Source organism: Aspergillus versicolor (genome assembly GCF_001890125.1).
Source record: "Aspergillus versicolor CBS 583.65 unplaced genomic scaffold ASPVEscaffold_8, whole genome shotgun sequence".
NCBI classification, from domain to species: Eukaryota; Fungi; Ascomycota; class Eurotiomycetes; order Eurotiales; family Aspergillaceae; genus Aspergillus; species Aspergillus versicolor.
Window position 1 is genome coordinate 1,289,275 of NW_024467531.1, and position 18,933 is coordinate 1,308,207.

Below are 18,933 nucleotides of genomic sequence, written 5' to 3' on the forward strand. Positions count from 1 at the left end.
AAATCAAGCCACCTCTGGCTGAGGCCAAATGGATATCCCGGTTGTATATCTATACATAGGACGATCTACAATGCAATACCCTAATCATGGTTAGATACGTGTGGACACTCACTCGTACTCGCTCCTAGGGCCGCTTCAAAGGGTTTTATCGGCCACGGGCTGGAGCAAGCTCTGGCCGCGTGAGTAGGGCAATGCCTTGTCTGCTGCGGAGAATTTGGAGGATGTGATTCCCCTCATCGCCCCCATCCAGAAGTCACATTGGCGAATCATTGAGCCAGAGAACTATGACCATGAGCAGAGGCCATCCACTTGAGCTCTCAGTCGCTCGTCATGGATGACATTGCCACAAAGTAGCATCTCGTATCCCATATTCGAACAAATGACGAGTTGACGAAAATAGATTTGTTTGACTCTATCCCTCATTATCCTCTCGAGGTTAGATCCACGGCGCCGAGTTTGTGTGCCATATATCTCTGCGAGGCCCCGAAAGAAGTTCAAGGAGATCGACATACCTCTTCCTTCATCCGATTACCCTCACCCTCATCTTTACCTCTCAATATGACAGACCACGCAACTTATTGCACCGGCGTGGACGACTCTTGGAAGGTTCACGCATCGACCTGTCGAGGAGGGTTCGACTTCACGCTGCTCTTCGAAGAAGTCGTTCTAGGTATCCTACCAATCGTCCTCGCCATAGTCATATCTCCTTTTCGGATATATGGCTTACTTCGAACCACCAGTAAGATCGAGCACTCAAAGCGACCAATCTACAAGGCGGTATGTGTTGAATCTGGCTGTGTCCTTTTTCACCGGTGTCTTCATGCTAACAAGCTGTGTTGAGCAGGTTGCATGGATTCTCTGGAGCGCATTGCAGTTCCTGCAAGCGGTTCTGTGGGCCCTGCCAAATGCTAAAAAAACGAGGCTTTCCTTTGCATCCAACCTGATTATGGGCTGTGGATCCATAATTCTCTGTGTCCTTTCATACATAGAGCACTCTCGCAGTGTGCGTCCGGCATTCCTGTTGGAGCTCTATTTGCTGGTCACTCTCCCCTTTGATGCTGCGCGGACAAGAACGCTATGGCTGCGCGACGGCGGGGATGTTAACAAATTGATGGCAGTCGTCGCCAGTTTCGCTATCGGGATCAAGACCCTTCTTGTCCTGTTGGAGTCATGGCAGAAGAAAGCCATCCTCAAAGACAAGTATAAGCACTATCCAGCAGAAGCATGCGCGGGCCTCGCCAATAGGGCATTTTTCTGGTGGTTAAATCCGCTGTTCCTCATGGGTTTCCGCAAGACACTGCAGGTCGAAGATTTGTATACTCTAGACAAGAGATTAGAGTCGCCTCGTTTGCGTGATTTGTTGGATTCCCGATGGAGCAAAGGTTGATAATCCGGACAAGACATTTCGTACAACGCTAACCTTTCGTCCAGAAAACCAAAACGGCAAATCTTCGCTCATCGGCGTTGTCTTCAAGACTTTCAAATGGTCGATCTTGGCAGTTATTCCACCTAGGCTGTGTATGATTGGATTGACGTTCTGCCAGCCCCTTCTTCTCCACAAGGCCATGGAGCTGTCTGCGGAGGAAGTGTCGACTGAATCAACGCACATCGGATATGGACTAATCGGCGCGTATGTACTGGTTTACGTTGGAATGGCTGTATGTTGAACCTGCATATCTCCGGTCCTCAAATAAGACACTAACAGTGGACATCAAGATTATGATGAGTCAACAGCAGCATCTAACATACCGTGCGATCACTATGGTCCGTGGTGCGTTGGTTTCGCTGATCTATAAAAAGGCAAGCGTGCTGTCGATCCAGGATGCCGATCCGGCAGCTTCCTTAACCCTAATGACAGCAGACATTGAAAGGATCGTCCAGGGATGGCAGACGATGCATGAAATCTGGGCGAACGCTACTGAGATCGCGCTTGCTATTGTTCTTTTAGAAAGACAACTGGGCATCGCGTGTGCTGTTCCCATTGGGGTTGCCATCTGTAAGCTCCGTCCAGCTTGGTGTGAATAGTGTCGAACGGCCGCGCTAACACTGTCGTCATTAGTCGCTCTCTTGGGTTCCATGGTTGCCATGTCCGGTGTGATGGCCAAACAAGCAAAATGGCTTGAGGCTATTGAAAAACGGATTTCCTCAACTGGGGCCATGCTTGCCTCAATCAAGGGGGTCAAGTTATTAGGGCTGAAACCAACCCTCATGGCTTCGATTCAAAACCTGCGGTTAGAAGAGTTGGACATCTCAAGGGGTTTTAGAAAGCTGCTGGTCTGGAACATGGCATTCGGTAACCATTCCAATCTCCATACACTGACCGTCGGGCATGCTTGCTAACTTTGGTAATCAGCATGGCTGACCCGAATTTTCGCTCCCATTGTGTCATTCGCAGCATTTGTTGCCATATCCGAAAAGTCAGGAGATGGCCCTTCACTTGATATTAACATGGTATACACATCGCTGTCACTATTCGCACTCCTGGCCGATCCATTCTTGTCTCTCGTGATGGCCCTCATGGGGTTCCTCGGGTCTATTGGGTCCTTCGCCCGAATCCAAGAGTTCCTTAACAAGGAAACGCATCAAGCGGACTCTGAGCCACCTCGATGGAGCTCAGTAACAAGTTTGCGAGAAAAGCGAGATACCTCAAGCACATCCAGTACCCTCACACTCACCGAAGACAAGAACACACTATCCAGTCAAATGAAATTCGCGCTCCCCCTCATGGACATGATCATGGTTGAGAGCGCAAGCTTCGGGTTCGACCCCAAAGCTGAGCCAATTCTTGAGGCTATCAGAATGACTCTACCTGGGCGGAGTTTCTCAATTATTGTCGGTCCTTCCGGATCTGGTAAGTCGATATTGTTGAAGGGTCTACTTGGAGAGGTTCCGTGTCTTGAAGGTAAGGTCAAGATGTCTTCAGACAGCATCGCATACTGCGACCAGACTCCTTGGCACATGAATGGCACTATTCGTGACAGTATCACGGCCATGTCTGAGTTCGACCTCCTCTGGTACACGACGGTCATCAGAGCATGTGCTTTGGAACAAGATCTTGCACAATGGCCGCAGGCAGATCAGGCTATGATTGGCAGTCGAGGTGTCGCACTCAGCGGTGGCCAAAGCCAAAGAATTGTATGTTAACGACTTTGTTTTCTATCCCGTGGAAAAGGGTATGATACTAACAACGGTCTAAAATAGGCACTGGCAAGGGCAATCTACGCCCGAAAGCGTCTCTTAATCCTCGATGATGTATTTAGTGGTCTTGATGCGGCGACGGAGAATCATATTTTCTGCAGTCTGCTTGGAGTGAACGGACTGCTGCGGGAAGCTGGAACCACAGTTATTCTTGCTTCGTCCTCGGTCAAGCGCATCCCGTATGCCGACCACATCGTCGTGTTGAATGAAGAGCGGAGGTTAACAGAGTCGGGGTCTTTTGGCGAGCTCGCCGAGCAATCCGGCTACATCTCAAGCTTCTCTCTGCCATCTCCAAACTGGGATGCGACTGTCGAGACGGAATACGTCCCCAAGTCTAAGCCTTCCCGGACATCGGTCCAACCAGTCAAGAAAGAAGATTGGAGTGAGGAGAATGTACACAAACATAGGGGCAGCTTGGGGACCTACCTGTTCTACATCCGTGCAGTCGGTTGGATACCCACCTTGATCTTTCTAGTCACCATCGCCGGGTTTGTTTTCTGCATATCATTCCCAAGTAAGGCACTCGCTCTTTCGACCATGGCACGGCTAATTTGTTGACTCATAGGTATCTGGCTGAAATGGTGGGCTGCTGCGGATGCAGCAGAGCCTGGGGAGCACACCCAGCATTATGTCGGTATTTATTTTGTGCAAGGAGGACTGGCCATGATTTGTCTGCTTGTCAGCTGCTGGGATGTGATCGTAACTTCGGTGCCAAAATCAGGCGAAAGGTTCCATGCCTCTCTTTTGGATACTGTTTTAAGGTGTGTTATGTCTCTCCTGAAGAGAAAGATTCGTCACTGATTCGGTTGACAGTGCACCGATGCGATTCCTGTCTACTACGGACAGCGGATCCATTCTCAACAGATTCAGCCAGGATTTGCAGCTCATCGATATGGAGCTCCCCGTTGCTGCCATCAACGTTGTTGTCAGTAAGTACTCACCGGAGTGATCCCCCTAAGAGAAGTATTGGGCTAAAATGTATCCACCTAGCGTTCTTCCTATGCGTCGCACAAATGATCTTAGTCGCCGTGGCATCAGTGTATGCTGCGATCGCATTCCCCGTGATCCTGCTATCGCTATACGGCATACAAAAGGTGTATTTGCGAACATCTCGCCAGCTCCGAATTCTGGATATCGAAGCCAAGGCGCCATTACTGTCACATTTTACTGATTGCCTGAGTGGGCTGGTCACTCTTCGGGCATTTGGGTGGCAGGATGCAATGGAAGAAAGGAGCTTGAAAATACTCGATTACTCCCAGCGTCCGTTCTATTCAATGTACTCGGCTCAGCGTTGGCTAACCCTTACCTTGGATCTTGTTGTTGCGGGTATCGCCGCTGTCTTGATCATCCTTGTGGTTGCCCTGAGGGGTACGCTCAACGCCGCTTACGTCGGGGTCGCTCTGTTCAACGTAATCCTTTTCAGCCAGACCGTTAAGCTCCTAGTCCAGTTCTGGACGAACATGGAAACGCATATCGGCTCTGTCGTGCGGGTAAAAGACTTCACGTCGAAGGTGGAAAAGGAAGATCTGTCATGCGAAAACAATGCCGTGCCAGCCACATGGCCGAGTCGGGGGGGCATTGAGTTCCGCAACGTCTCGGCAGCATACAGGTATGTAAAAGCGGGAGGCTTGTACATAATTTAGAAGGCTGACAACATGGAAACAGTTCGGACCTTGTGTTGAAGGATGTTTCCCTCTCAATTCGACCAGGGGAGAAGGTTGGAATCTGCGGGAGGACAGGAAGGTGAGAACTGTTAGAAAACCGTCCCACCCGATTCAGGCTAACGATAAGCACAGTGGCAAAACATCTCTGATGCTAAGTATATTTCGCATGATTGAACTCAATTCGGGTACAATCGATATTGACGGTCTCGATATCTCGACAATTCCTCGTCAGGAAATCCGCTCCCGCCTGAACGGGGTCTCACAGGATACGGTCTTCATCAAGGGTAGCGTTCGACTGAATGCCGACCCGACTGGTTCCAGCTCCGATCGGGCGATTTGGGATGCCTTGAAGAGTGTCCAGTTAATGAACGTGGTCCAGGACAAGGGCGGTCTCACGGTAAACATTGATGACCTCCATTTGTCACACGGACAGAAACAACTCTTCTGCCTTGTGCGCGCAGTCCTTCACCCAAGCAAGATTCTCGTCCTAGACGAGGCCACCAGCAAGTATGATAACCCCTTCCTCCTTCATTTGTGAGCCGATATTAACAGTTGTGGTGCAGTGTGGACAGTAAGACTGATCAGACTATGCAACGAGTGATTCGGGAGAAATTCTCGAACCACACCATTCTCGCCGTGGCACACAAGCTGGACACCATTCTGGATTATGACAAGGTTGTGGTGTTGGACCAGGGACAGGTAATAGAGTGCGAGGATCCGTATTCACTGTTGACGCGTGATTCGGCATTCAGTAAGCTATATGCTCATTCTCTATCGTCTGAGGAAGAGCAGCGGTGATGGGAGAGATAGTCCGCTCGGATGTGTCCCGGCGGTGAAGTATTTTTGGCGTTGGTTCGTTTGTTATGATGGTTGACGCGTTGAGAGGCAGACGCGTCAATCTCACGAAATCCCGGCTTCTTCCACGATAATGCTTTAATGTGTCAAATATGAATAGATGAATAAATGGCATGATTATCTTTTTATTTGGAGATAATGTAGTTGAATTTGAGTTGTGGCCACAGCGGTTTACGAAGGGAGATGATGAATAAAGGTATTCGAGGTGAGGTTTAAAGTTATATATTAGTGGTAGTTGGACTCTTAATAAGGTGTTGAGTCACTTGGTCACAATAACTATAGCCCACACGGTCCAGTAAAGGTTTTTATAACTATAACCGACAGTAATTTAATGTTTTAATAGCTACAATTCAGAAGTTGCCATGATTGTTGTTAACTCGATAGTGCCTCCTTGTTGACCCTGTTTTAAAAGCGAGACCAGCCCGGATTAAGGAGAGAAGTCACTATTCGGACAGGCCAACTGATATCCGCAACTTCCCCGCTCCAACATGTAATGCCTTTTATGCAAGTATCCAGACCGTGACTTTATTAACCTGCAATATTCTCTCACAGTTCGAGTGTCTGTCTCCAGCAGACCTATGATAGTGCCCTGTACTCTCAAACGCCTCGCTAAATCAACAGGAGTCCCGTTAGGACAGCCGTCAGACAGGGTCCGCTCCAGCTTCCAAAAGCAACCGAATAATCGTCTCCCTATCACTCTGGCTACTGGGCCCTTCTATGGCAGCATGTAACGGTCTTTTACCCTGCTGATTAGCCACATCAGGATCAGCACCATTCCCCAGCAAAAGCGCGGCGACCTCAACATTTCCCTCATACGCAGCCCAATGTAAAACCGTCTCACCACGCTCCTGTTCTCTCACATTGGGGTCAATCCCGCGCTCAAGCAACAACTTCAACATCGGCATATTAACCCTCCCATACGGCATAGCCCAATGAATAGCAGACCGCCGATAATGCCACGAATCATCAATCGCGGCGCCTCTATCCAGCAGGGCCCGAACGAGTTCTATATTCTCCGCGAATACAGCGTTCGCTACGAGCGCGGGTGCGTGGATATCAGCGCCCCGATCGAGGAGTAACAGAACCATCTCTTGCTCCCCAAGCCGCGCGGCGTGTTCCAGTGCCGCTGAATCGCTCGCGTTGCATCGAATATGGATATCTGCCCCGCGATCGAGCAGGAGTGTCGCCGTCTCAATGTGTCCGTGCTTCGCGGCCCGATGGAGAGCTGGGCATTGGTAGCTGTCTTCGACTGCGACAGTGTCGTTTATCTCTGCGCCCATCCGGAGAAGGATAGCTACTGCGTCTGTCTGTCCGCGCTTTGCGGCGTGGGAGAGTGCTCGGGTTTTGCATTTGGGTGGGATAGTAGTTCTAGCGTGGTGATTGTTGTCGTTTTGGTTCCCGTATTTGTCGATTTTCTCGAGGACGGATATGTGACCCTTCTCAGCGGCCCAGTCCAGAACCATTCGTGACTTGCCCGGTAGTTTATGTGTTGCTGCGTGGGCGTAGAGGTATGGTTCTAGAGCAGTGGCTAGGAAGTTGGATGCTTGCCTGAGGCGCGCGACATCTTCTAGATTAACCAATTCCGCGATTATGAACAATATCTCGACTGGGAGGGTAGATAGTATGGAGGGTTTGGGAGGGCCCCATAATATCCTCGTTATTGTTCTCAGCTGCTCCATATGGTGAGTGTTGGAAGTGGCACCCTTGCAGGATTCATGATGGAAGTGGGGTTGCTGGTCTCACTAAGCAGCAATACAGCAATAGCAGTATATGAGGCGGTAATATCCACATCAAAGCACTGCATATATTAATCCAGTTAAAGTAGTTGAAATATTGGGGAATTTTTCCTGGTAAAAGATGAAGCTGTGCGTGATCCTAGACAAGTGACTGTTTTCACTAGATTTGTTAAATTATCGTACACGCTCAATAAACACAAGACTATTCTAATTCACCTTTCCAAGTACTTCAAAAACCTATTTCGTTCATCCTGCGAACGCGGGATATTTGTCCCAGCTGTATTGAACCCAGGAACATAACCTCCCCCATGCCGTTCATCTCGACGACCAGCCTCTTCTGGCGCTCCCACTCCATATGGTCCGTCTTTTCTGACGGGAAAGGCGCCATCTGTTGTATTCGAGCGATAATCGGCGGGATTCCGCGTGTGAAACGGCGAACATGCAATATTGGGTACGTAAGCACCGCCATGATTCTTACCATGATACTGAAGATGAGGCATCGTTTCTACTCGTGCTGGACGTCCAAGATGAGCCTGTTGGCTCTGGTTGTAGTTGTGATTGTGGTTGTTTTTGGGGTTGCTGGTGTATGCTCGAGGAGGGGGATGAAAGCGCCCTCCATGCAGCTCATTTCTCGTGGAGTGAGAGACACCTTTTGAGCCCTCCAAGTACTGGTAGCTGTCTCTGGGAGTCGCTTTTGCATTTTGTTCAGGCTGGGTTGTAGATCGTCTTTGGATGGGGAACGAGAGCCGTCCACTGAGGGCCGGCACATAGCCGCCGCCGTGCTTTTCTGGTGGGGGCATGATGGTCTTGGAAGACAGTGAACACGAGACGAAGCGATTCAAGCCTCTGGCAAGATGGACAAGAACGTGGAAATGTCCCGGGCATTTTAAGGAGGATCACGCGCAGCCTTGCCCAGGCGGGCTCAGCCTCAACCAGTCCATCTGCAGCCAAGATAGTTAATCCCTGCCACCGACATTAAGGGGGGCAGTCACCCATCCCACCGATCTACCTGCCAAATCTCCAACCGGCCACACAATGGATCAAGTATTCAATGATCCGACGGTCCTCGAGGGCTGCATTCTGGAGAAGAATAGACTGGGGGCTCGCTCGGCCGCTGACATCCGCATCCAGGCTCTAGACTGGGTTGAGGGTGCTGATTATCCAGTCGCCCAGAGTCTGTCTATTGGGCAGCTGGCGAACTCTCAACCCCCGCTTAGAATTATGTTAGTTTGCCACTTTAAAAGATGTGACTGCGTTTAACGAGAAGAGATAGATTTCCGCAAAGTGCGCAAGACGATGGCGTGTTATGGCTGGTTCAACACTACTCCATCCCAACGGCATTTCTGGAGGGAGAATATCGCGCAGTGACGCATTCATTTGGGTCATTGGATTCAGATGATGGATATAGATGTAAACTACCTACTCCGGTCCGATCGCGACAAGAGAGCTGACTTATTCAGGCTGCTGGTTCAACTATCTCTGCAAAAACATCACAGTCACCCCAGGACCAGAGCCAGTCATCGCAGACCCCAGGCTGAAAGATAAAAATCAAGACACCATTAGGCAAAGCGATTTTACGTGGATGAAATCAGCATTCTTCCTGCGGTGGCCGATTGAGCCTACTACAGCCTCCCCTGGTGTGACTCTAATATGCTTTGGAGGACAGATGGTGATAAACCGCCTGCAAACCCTGACCTACAGTGCTGTAAAAAATGGGATTACACACGATCCACTGAGTTTGTTTGTCGTGATACTCAACCGGTTGTCGGCACACATGAATAACGCAGTGTGGGATTTATCAAAAGTGTTTGCAGGGATTGAGATGGTGTGCATCCCCATTCCCCAATATAGCAAGTGAGGACTCTTCTAACATCGCCACAGAAAGCGCTCGGACTGAGTCATGACAGAGAATCATTTACTGGCCTTCACAATATTTCAAAGCACGTCATATTCCTCCAGGAGAGCTCAGAAGCGGCTCTTGAGACGGTCAAGAATCTAGCTCGTCACCACCAGGATCTCTCACCGAGAACTACAGACCAGGCCGCTGGCCACGCAACGAGGCGAACCATTGCACAGGTCGAGGCAGAATTCAAAGGCGTCAAGCTGCGCCTCAGGAGTCTGGATAGACGCATGCAGAACGTGATTGCCCTGGTGAGGCCGCGCTCCACCCATCAACTAAAATGACAGTAGCTCATATGCCCAGTCATTCCATCTTGTAACCCAAGAGGGAAATGAGTTCCTCCAAGCGGACAGCAACACCATGGCGACAATCGCGTTCGTCACATTAGTATTCCTGCCCATAACCACTGTATCAGTAAGAACTTCAACCATCAACGCCCCTGCCAACAAGTTTACTGACTGGAGCGCAGACGATTTTTGGCAGCCAGTTTTTCAACGTAACCGACGACAACTCCGCCATTGAGGTGTCAAAGGACTTTTGGATCTTCTGGGTAGTTTCGATCCCGCTGACACTTATTGTCCTGCTAGGATGGACCTTGTGGCGGAAGCACGGGCTCGTGGCAAGCCATGCCGCGTGGATGCGTGCGCTGCGGCCATTTGCACAGGAGAAAGGAGCCACCTGAAGATTAGGAAATAACCATGAGAATAAATATTTCATACAGTTGATACGTGCAATAACTCATACAAAGTGCCGCAACGTTCCCCGTACTCAGAGTGATAAGGCAAAGCTGAACCAGAATTGCGCAAGCCGCATCCGCGCCGCCTGCGCCGCCTGCGCCGCCTGTGTAACAAGCTGATGCAGGAGGGTGTGATGATAAAATGATTTGCGCCATCCAGAGGGCAAATAATGGGGAAATACGAGATTTAAGTCCCTCTAAGCTTCTCGGCGTTCCTGTTGGGCAATTTGACGTGTTGATCCTCATTAAACCAGTCCCTCCACGGTTAGACAGTATGTTTTATTTTGCCAGAGCCTCGTCGTGGGGTGAGGGCAAAATGTCACTTGGCGCATTTCACCCTCTTTCCTGGGGAGGGCGAGTGAGGCTCGAGTGCCTAGGTCGCATGCCCTTATTAGTCGACCTGGTCTCGCCCGCTCAGCGCTGTCTGACATCCCAGATAGACTCCTGCTGAAGTCGTATACACTCACCAGTCCATATGTCGGATTCACGGACAGATCTAGCGCCAAGCGCGTCATCCCAGCTGGTAAAGTCTCGTATATTTGACATGATCGGCGTCTTCCGGGTTAACAATTCATAGCCTCAAGGACAGCCAGCAGCACCACGAAAACCATTCTCACCCAGCTTGACGGGTTCAAACGAACACCATATTGATCTCAGCGCCTATCCTATGGAAGCTCAAAGCAGCAGTCAGCTTGGCAGCCACGCCAATGTATACTCAGAGGTAACGAAGCTGCCCAGTGTAATATACTAGTATGCTTAAACTAACTGAAACCAATTTCTTAGGATACCTCCGAAGACTACCAAAGAAAGCGCCCTCTTCAGCAACTTGACGTATCTCGCTACCTCAACAATAACAGCGTAACCGCCAACCTCCCCTGGGTAGACAGACCCATCGAGAACCCCGGCCTGGCCTACGCCGATCGCAACGCATACAGACACCGCGACGCCCTCAGCCGGATATGGACTGGCCCAGAAGATGACCGATACCTGAGTGCTACGGATGGGCGGCTTCGCAAGCTTATCGTCCAAGCAACCGACGAGGTCCGACGCGGGCCCAAGAACGGAACCTGGTCGCGGAGGGGCATTCGAAGCGTCACTCCAATCCATATGCGCGTTGTGTATTGGGTCATGAAGGATATAATAGAAGGAAAGGAGGATAGCGTGTCCCTGGAGCTCTGTCTGAAATGGTTTCCAGCCTGCCTTGCGCTCCTGGCTTTGGTGAGTAGCTGGACAATCTCCACATTGACAGTCTGATGTTGGATGGGGCTAATCCATGGCAGTTGTTTGTGCCTGCAGATCTTGGTGGTGAGGTACGGAATAATGGGCGATATGAGCAGTTCAAGTATCATTTTTGGGGTTACCCATATATTCCTAGCAACCCCCGCGAGGCGGCTCAAGGGTCATCGGCGCTTTCGTTGAAAGCAGCTGAGGAGATCAATGGCATTGCTGAGAGGCCATTGCGACCGAGATACTTGTGTTTCCTGTCTGAAGACGGAGTACAAATAAGAAGCGTCGCCGACTGGGAAGAAGAGCATGGCCGCGATGCTATCCTGCAATACCTCTTCATCTCCTACACCTCTGCGCAATTTCAGGGCCCAGCGGACTGGGACGAGCTTCATGTTATTGCTGCAGCCGCAGCACAAACGGCGGGAGTATCAGCGTACTGGATCTCATGCAGTTGCATGCCAGAACCTGAGCAGGTCTCCGAAGACGTTTACAGAATCAGCGATATCGTCCGTGGAGCACATTCCCTAGCCATCATTCTAGGACCCCCGGCGACAGACCCTTCCTCGAATCCAGATATGAAGACCATGCTGCAACACTGGGGAGAGCGCATGTGGACGTTCCCAGAAGTCCTACTCAGTCCAACAGACAGGCCCATCGCCATCTACACTCGCGGTGGCGATATCTGGAACCCTCATTTCCTGCCCAAGCGCAATTTCCCAGCAGAAGCATGGATCGATGCCCCAGACTCCAGACAACTCGTCGACCACTACGAGGGTTCTGTTGTTCTCAGTCCATTGGAGCTGGTCACGCTTGCCTTGCAGTGCCTGAGCACTCGCGCAAACAACACAACGGCCTACCTCAAGGGTGATCTGACATACGTCCTCATGGGCCTCCTCCGGCGACGACCAAGAGTCAACTCCGAGAACACTGCCTTCCAGGAGTTTTGCCGCCTCTCCCTAGCAAACGATAGCAACCGGCTCCTCGAGCGCCTTATTTGCCTCCTTCCTCGGAACAGAGACCAACCCTGGCACCACATTGACGACGCCTGGGCACGGAGTCTCTGGGATATTACACCTTTATGCCAGGTCGACGGCGTCGGCGAGAACGACACTGTCATTCTAGGCGGTGGATTCGCGGCGCCAATCCGCTGGAAGTCATTCACGCCTGTCAATCTCATGCTCCGAAACACGCTGAAGCGAATGATTGCGCAGATTGCCATCCGCGGTGTGCCCGCGTTCCTCGTAGCAGGTGCTTTCTTTCTTGGAGTGAGCAAATCCGAGGGCGGAATGCTTGTGCCCTTTACTGTACTTGGCTGGCTGCTTATGATACCGGCGATTGCTGCCGTCTTGTGCTCGCCGTACCTCCTGGGGGCTCTATATACGGGGAAGCCGTGGCGCGCGCAACCGTGGTTGTTTGGGTTCGAGGGCTACATGGATAAAGCTGAGATCGAGACAATGATCTTCGGAACGAATCTGAATAGGTTCAAGTGGAGCCCGTATTCGAGTGAGCTGTCGAGACATGAGAGTGTACAGGCCGAGTGTATTGGTATTGATCCGACACTTGATCCTGTGGTGCGAGAGACCATCGCCAGATCCCAGGGGCTTGGATACGGCGCTGAGAAGGTGTTTACGCTTGTTGATACGAATCTTATGACCGTTACGCTGTTTACTGCTGTGCGGCCGCCTGTTGCGCTTGTCCTGTGTGGGAGCGAGGGCGGCATGCAGCGGGGACTGCTGTGTTCGTATGACTGGAAGAGCCAGACGCTGTATAAGGAGAGTGTGCTGCGAGTTGATACGATGGTGTTGGAGAAGATGTCGAGAGTCGATCGATTTCGATTAGGGCTGAGGAGGCCACTGGCACAGACGGTCCCTGTCCCTTACACTGACACACCCGCGGTTTAATGGCAGTATATCGGGGAGAATGACCATACCGGAAGACCCAGGTAGGAAGTTACCGAAGGAGTCGCGGATCGCCTGATTAGGATATCCGAGGAGTGGACCGAGGGTGGATGACTGAAGTTAATGTATGTACACTGTAACTGATAATAAATAATGAGATGAGTTAATAGGCTCTATTTAGTGGAGTTCATGTATACTTCGTCTATTCGCTCTGCACACCAAGGCCTAAATCACCGAATAGTATAACCCCCGTCCATCTTAATATCTCCACCATTAATCATGCCACTCGAGTCCTATAACAAAGTTAGCTTGCTAGACCACATAAAACAAGAACGAAAATAATAAAAAATATTTTGAAAGAAGAGACTCACCCGACAGAGGAAAACAACCGAATCCGCAACATCCTCAGGCAAACAAGCCTTCCCCGTAGGGATCTTCTCCAGCAGGGCCTCCTTCACCCCCTCGGCGCCCCAGGCCTTCTTCCCCAAATCCGTCCACGCCACCGTCGGCGACACTGTATTCGCCGTAATCCCTCTAGGGCCCCACTCGCTCGCCATGCACCGCGTCAGACCCAGCACCGCAGACTTGGACGCACAGTACGCGCCGTGTTGGTGCAGCGCGACATGGGCCGCCTTGGAGGCCAGATTCACGATACGGCCTGGGGGCGCGGGGTCATCCGCTGAGGCTGCTTGGGATGCAGCAAAGTAGAGATTCGCGAATGCCTGCGCGCAGAGCATCGGGCCGTAGACGTTCGTAGTTAGGTGCTTGAGGGTCTCCTCGGGCGGGGTCAGGTGCATGTCGCTCAGGGAGACGTAACCGGCAGTATTGATGAGGATGCTGGGGAACGTGCGGTCGGAGAGGTCTGCGGCGGTCGTCTCGTTCGTGATTGAGGTGAATGCGTTGCGTACGGAGTCGGGCGATGTGATGTCGCATTCGTACGTGCGGATGTCGTTGGGGCCTGAGGCGGGCGCGTCGCTGTATCCTGCGGCGAGAAGCTCATCGCGCTTCGAGGCTTCGAAGGGAGCGTACAGGATCGCGATCCGGGCGCCTTCTGCACGCAGCTTTTTGCCGATGTGAGAACCCAACCCTCCTGGTGATGTTAGTATAGATTGGGAATGCTTGTAGAGGATATCGCACCGAGGCCGCCGGGGATGATGGCTAGTCTGCGGGCAAAGGCCATTGTCTAGGTGTAGCAGCTCTGTCTAGCGGGTGTCTATAGGAATACTGAGTATGGAGAAGGCAATTACGAGGAATTGGAAGAGTTGTAAAAGATTTTAATGCAGCTCGTGCGGGGAAACCCCCACGATGTATAAGCCGGCTCGGGCGCATTCTTCCGACAGCGGCATACGTCAGACCCTGCTGCCCCCCTGCAAAACCATTCAAAACCATTCCTGGTGCACGGAGGAGTGCCGATCAAAGGTCTGATGTACTCTTTGGCGCATCTTCTGCAGCGTACTCCGACATGCTCGGGGGCAAATCTACAACTCGCGTCCCCCAGTCGCTCTCCTTCGAGCCCAATTCCAATTCCAACACGCCACCTTCCGCAAAGAAGTCGTGCCCAATCCAGTTCTTGGTCCATGGTTTTCCATCGCGAGTTGCGCTCTGGATATAGATAGACTTGTAGCCTGAATCGAAGTTGACGTTCCGGATCGTCGCTACCTTGCCCGTGATATCGTTGCGGATGCTGACTTCCTTGAAGAACGGTGGGGTAATAAGGTAAACGTCCTGCCCGTGAACTGGGAAGAGCCCTAGCATGCTAAAGACGGCGAAGGAGCCCATTGCGCCGCTGTCATCATTGCCCGGAATCCCTCCGGTGGTGGTATTGAACTGCGATGGAATGTACGAATGCGCCCGCTTCGCTGACACGGCAGGTCGACCGGCATAGTGGAATTGGAACACCGTCAAGAATGCCTGTTCATCCCCAAGATAGAGAACACCCGAGTCATGCAAGTACGAAAGGCGAGACACAAATCTATCTGCACCTCCGAGGGTCTTGATCAACGCTGCCATATCTTGCGGCACAAAGCTGCGTTTGGTTAGTAGAGCCCAATACAGAAGAAAAAGAATACGTACAAAGTATAAAGCCAGCAACTTCCTTCGTAGGTCTCGTGGCCATCTTCATTCAAATAGCAAGATTCGAAATTCAGAAGAGGGCTGCAAAAGATCGGATCCTGGTATGCCCAGGTGCCATCGGCATTACGAGGCTGGACAAAGCCAGTAAAGTTGGTGTCGACGCCGTTGATCGCGGATGTTTGGTCGGCCTTGTATACATTTCGCCAGTTACCGGAGCGCTTCAAGTATTTGTCACGGTCGCTGGTATGTCCTAGCTCGTCTGCCATCAGAGCGATACAGTAATCGTTGTATGCGTACTCGAGGGTGCGTGACACGCTGCGCGTGCGAAGGCCCTCGGTTCCTACATCGACATCGTTCTTTGGGATGTACCCAAGGTTCTTCCAGCTCTTAAGGCCACCTCGGCCTTCCACATTCCAGTTCTGGGGTTCCACTTCCGCATCCTTCACAATGGCCTCGTAAGCAGTATCCCAATCGACATCAACAACACCTTTCAGGTAAGCTTCTGCGATTAGCACATCTGCGTTTGAGCCTCCCTGAGTCCAACCCTTGCAGAGTGACATGCGGCAATCCGGCAGGTAGCCTTCATGTCGATATATATCCACTAAACTTCGCATCATCCTCGACTGGGAAATAGGATCTATCAGGGTGAGCAGCTGATGAATTCCACGGAACGAATCCCATATGCTACAAATATCATCAGCTTTATCTCCAAATACGCACGATTAGTTCCTCACCAGTAGAAGCTGTCGTAGTAAGGTTCATCGCTTTCCCAAAGTGGATTTTCTCCCGTATAGTCCTGGGGGCTGATCATTGCGCGGTACGCACCACTCCAGAACACGGTTTGGAGTTCAGCTGACACGCCAACAGGGTCAACAGTGATGACATCCATCTTGCGCCTCCATGCAGTCTCAGCGGCAGCAACAGTTTCGTCGAAATCGAAATCGGGCTGCTCCTTTTCTGCGTTGGAGCAGGCCTGACTAACACTTACGAAACTCACACCAACGCGCGCAGTAATCACATCACCAGCTGGTACAGAATCGAACCTAACAAACGTCCCGGCGGAAAATTTACTTGCGGGTTGTGCTGAGTTCACTGATACATCGGTTTTGCCAACACTCGGAGCGGTATTCGTCCACGAACCAGTATCGTGAATGTCGGCCCCCTTGAAGTCAACGCAGACGTGGAGGTCGTACGTGCCCTGTCCGAAGCTAGGATTGAAGTTTCCACTCCCAGTTATGCGGCCTGTATCTGGGTCTACGGAGGCGGTACCATTGTTCCTTGATTCCGGTAGATCGATTATGTCGAGAAGCACTACCGGGCTAAGATTGCCAGTCGCACCAGGGAAGCCAAACCGATAGAGGGCAGAGTGGTTCGTCACAGTCATCTCAGCATGCACGCCATTTTCTAGCGATATACCGAAATAACCAGGCCGTGCCTTTGGGGAGTCGCGTTTCCATGCGCTTGCTCTGTCCGACGATTTCCACCTGCAGTTTGTCAAGTTGGCCCCTGGGCAGTTTGGCTGAACAAATATCGGGAAGTTTCCCATTGAAGAGGCCTAAGACCTTAATTTGGTATCCAAGAACCCATGCGAATAGCGAGACTTACTCCTCCGGTCCCAGAATCATGCGTGTGCGAAAACCCCGTTACATGGGTTGTATCGTAGGCAAAGCCGCCTTGGTTTTCACCCTGGGTATCGGCAACTGCCTTGACCATGCCTTCAATGCGCATTAGCTACTGAAACACGTTTGGTTTAGAGAAAATACCGAAAGGCAAGGTCGCCCCAGCAAACGAATGACCTAGTAAGGCGATAAGTTTCTCTCATGATGTACGTCGATCAATTTGCAGAAGAGCGCTTATCTACCTCCTTTCTCTGTGCCGATGAAAGGATCGATATAATCCAGGACGTCAAAATCAGAATCTCCGCCATCTTGCGCGAAGGTCACTGAGGTAAACAGCAACACACTGGTCGCGATTACGGGGATCCTTCCCCACGACCCGGGTTTCATGACGATCGAAGGCAATTCGGACGTTTAAAGATACCAAGAGGGAGTTAAACTCGATGCTTGAAGGTGATTTCAGTGGTTCTTGACTGCATTCCTGGTCGCTAAAATTCCGAAAAATGCAGCATTCCAGCGTTTCGGGTAGGGAAGAGAAAATATCAACAGAATCTCCGCAACCCCGCTAAACCAAAGCACAACAAAGCGATCGGATGTTACATCGAAATGAGGGGGATCGTCTGGGATGCTGGCGTCGCACCTCGCCTACGGTAACTGCCGTCAGGCACGCCCATGAGTGATCGTCGGGGATGGTCTGGAGCTGGTGCAGTGCCCGGCGCTAATTGGCTGGTGCCTCGATTATGGGCAGGGTGTGCAACCAAAGGAGACACGGCGCGCGTATTCCAGCATCGATAGCGCGAAGCCTCTCCTCTCCGCTGCGACATGGTGAGAATGAAGTCTCCGAAATTAAAAGTCGTCGCCAGACTTCTGTTCGTACTTAATGGTGTGGCCGTGACATAAGGTGCCTGTCTCTTCTATCTTCTGAGCGCTCAAATCAAATCCATCACGATTCTATCCCATGATTTCCCAGTCGTATCAGTAGAGGGTCGCTGAATGGAAGATAAATCACCACCAGGAGGAGCAATCCGCATTCCTGTCGTCGAGTTGGAGTCCAAGTACGCTCTGATGTTCGCGTTATCTTGTCGCAAGTGTGTATTTTCGGATGCCAACTCTTGGACTCGTTCCCGATTAAGGTCAAGCTCTGCCATCATAGAGCCAAGTTTCAAGAGAAAGTCCGCGGAGAACTCCTGAGACTCTGGAAAGCCTCCATGAGTACGGAGAAATTCCTGGGCTCGGGTTAATATGCGAGGGTCAAAGACGTTTGGTACTGGCTCGGCACGGCCGTCAGTAGATGACGGGGCGTGCATCCTATGCGGCGTTGCCTGTGTTGACTGCGTGGATCTGCCCATTGGTTGCGCAGGACTCATGATGTCCCTCGGTGTACTATGTACAACCGGTGTGCCGGACCGGGAAGCTTCAGGAGATACTGTGGTTGGGGTGCCAACAGCCGACGACGAACGACTCCATTGTCCGCTGCTGCATGCTGGGCAGTAAAACCGCATCGACTGAGGAGGCACGTCAGGCGGGGGCAGGCATGACGCGTGGTAGGATCTACAGCAGGACTCGCAAAATTTCAGATTATTGGGCTTGCGGCATTGGGAACAAATGATATTATGAGGTTTCCCAGATGCTGCGAAGTGGGTTAGTTCAAATTACATGGATGAAGAATATATGCTGGTAACACACCGATCCACTGGTTATATATTTGATGCCTATCCGCCAAGATAGTGGATGGCTCATTAGCAGTAAATCCATGATGCAGTGATGTCCCTACTGGAACATCATATCGCATATAATCAATTGGCACTGTCTGCCCTGCAGGGAGGCCCAAATCTGACGGTGTCTTCAGCATTGTGGGTGTTTACGGTCGATGAAGGGAGTGACAGGTGACGATAAAAGACCGACCGAATGGGGTAATCCCTCGGAGCATCACTTCTCCGGACCCCGAGATATCTCCGGTGGCGCTGCCGAACATCCGACGTCAGTCCTGGACACGGCGACGATTTGCAGCATTTGCCCAGATCTGCGGT

The 18,933-nt window shown here is 51.4% G+C and overlaps 8 protein-coding genes across 8 annotated transcripts; 3 read left to right on the forward strand and 5 right to left on the reverse strand.

Annotated features, from left to right (window-relative positions):
* Positions 1-558: 558 nt before the first annotated feature.
* On the forward strand, positions 559-5,660 carry ASPVEDRAFT_136969 (uncharacterized protein; the record flags this gene model as incomplete). The annotated part of the gene is made up of 13 exons (XM_040807346.1): positions 559-777; positions 845-1,352; positions 1,432-1,658; positions 1,717-1,996; positions 2,060-2,293; positions 2,354-3,135; positions 3,202-3,712; positions 3,764-3,959; positions 4,012-4,127; positions 4,189-4,807; positions 4,864-4,941; positions 4,995-5,369; positions 5,426-5,660. 13 exons carry the CDS (start codon positions 559-561, stop codon positions 5,658-5,660), a joined length of 4,380 nt encoding a protein of 1,459 aa, XP_040670850.1.
* A 573-nt stretch (positions 5,661-6,233) lies between these two features.
* Positions 6,234-7,523, reverse strand: ASPVEDRAFT_44632 (uncharacterized protein). The gene has a single exon (XM_040813093.1). It carries the CDS (start codon positions 7,394-7,396, stop codon positions 6,359-6,361), a length of 1,038 nt encoding a protein of 345 aa, XP_040670851.1. The 5' UTR covers positions 7,397-7,523; the 3' UTR covers positions 6,234-6,358.
* Positions 7,524-7,665: 142 nt separating this feature from the next.
* Positions 7,666-8,253, reverse strand: ASPVEDRAFT_31501 (uncharacterized protein; the record flags this gene model as incomplete). Its single annotated transcript, XM_040810486.1, has 1 exon — positions 7,666-8,253. One exon carries the CDS (start codon positions 8,251-8,253, stop codon positions 7,666-7,668), a length of 588 nt encoding a protein of 195 aa, XP_040670852.1.
* A 235-nt stretch (positions 8,254-8,488) lies between these two features.
* On the forward strand, positions 8,489-10,035 carry ASPVEDRAFT_86455 (uncharacterized protein; the record flags this gene model as incomplete). The annotated part of the gene is made up of 6 exons (XM_040817849.1): positions 8,489-8,676; positions 8,727-8,863; positions 8,914-9,278; positions 9,335-9,604; positions 9,657-9,767; positions 9,823-10,035. The coding sequence occupies 6 exons, from the start codon at positions 8,489-8,491 to the stop codon at positions 10,033-10,035; spliced, it is 1,284 nt and encodes a 427-aa protein (XP_040670853.1).
* A 529-nt stretch (positions 10,036-10,564) lies between these two features.
* ASPVEDRAFT_86456 (uncharacterized protein) lies at positions 10,565-13,217 on the forward strand (the record flags this gene model as incomplete). Its single annotated transcript, XM_040817850.1, has 4 exons — positions 10,565-10,612; positions 10,667-10,810; positions 10,873-11,307; positions 11,370-13,217. The coding sequence occupies 4 exons, from the start codon at positions 10,565-10,567 to the stop codon at positions 13,215-13,217; spliced, it is 2,475 nt and encodes an 824-aa protein (XP_040670854.1).
* Positions 13,218-13,330: 113 nt separating this feature from the next.
* Positions 13,331-14,510, reverse strand: ASPVEDRAFT_832827 (putative short-chain dehydrogenase/reductase). Its single transcript, XM_040817351.1, has 3 exons — positions 14,352-14,510; positions 13,586-14,301; positions 13,331-13,507 (listed from the first exon to the last, which is right to left on the reverse strand). Exons 1-3 carry the CDS (start codon positions 14,392-14,394, stop codon positions 13,445-13,447), a joined length of 822 nt encoding a protein of 273 aa, XP_040670855.1. The 5' UTR covers positions 14,395-14,510; the 3' UTR covers positions 13,331-13,444.
* Positions 14,511-14,627: 117 nt separating this feature from the next.
* Positions 14,628-17,293, reverse strand: ASPVEDRAFT_55107 (glycoside hydrolase family 92 protein; the record flags this gene model as incomplete). The annotated part of the gene is made up of 6 exons (XM_040815021.1): positions 14,628-15,240; positions 15,288-15,971; positions 16,022-16,842; positions 16,893-17,002; positions 17,051-17,083; positions 17,149-17,293. The coding sequence occupies 6 exons, from the start codon at positions 17,291-17,293 to the stop codon at positions 14,628-14,630; spliced, it is 2,406 nt and encodes an 801-aa protein (XP_040670856.1).
* A 147-nt stretch (positions 17,294-17,440) lies between these two features.
* Positions 17,441-18,757, reverse strand: ASPVEDRAFT_832787 (PHD finger protein; the record flags this gene model as incomplete). Its single annotated transcript, XM_040817349.1, has 2 exons — positions 17,441-18,533; positions 18,590-18,757. Coding segments are annotated over 2 exons (869 nt in total), but the record flags the coding sequence as incomplete, so codon positions are not given.
* Between the last annotated feature and the right edge of the window lie 176 nt (positions 18,758-18,933).

Bases quoted from the DNA above. Each gene is read 5' to 3' on its own strand.
- ASPVEDRAFT_44632 (XM_040813093.1), bottom strand. From the start codon at position 7,396: ATGGAGCAGCTGAGAACAATAACGAGGATATTATGGGGCCCTCCCAAA.
- ASPVEDRAFT_832827 (XM_040817351.1), bottom strand. From the start codon at position 14,394: ATGGCCTTTGCCCGCAGACTAGCCATCATCCCCGGCGGCCTCG. The intron at 14,302-14,351 runs GTGCGATATCCT...CATCACCAGGAG, and splicing joins CATCATCCCCGGCGGCCTCG to GGTTGGGTTCTCACATCGGC. The intron at 13,508-13,585 runs GTGAGTCTCTTC...ACTTTGTTATAG, and splicing joins CGGTTGTTTTCCTCTGTCGG to GACTCGAGTGGCATGATTAA.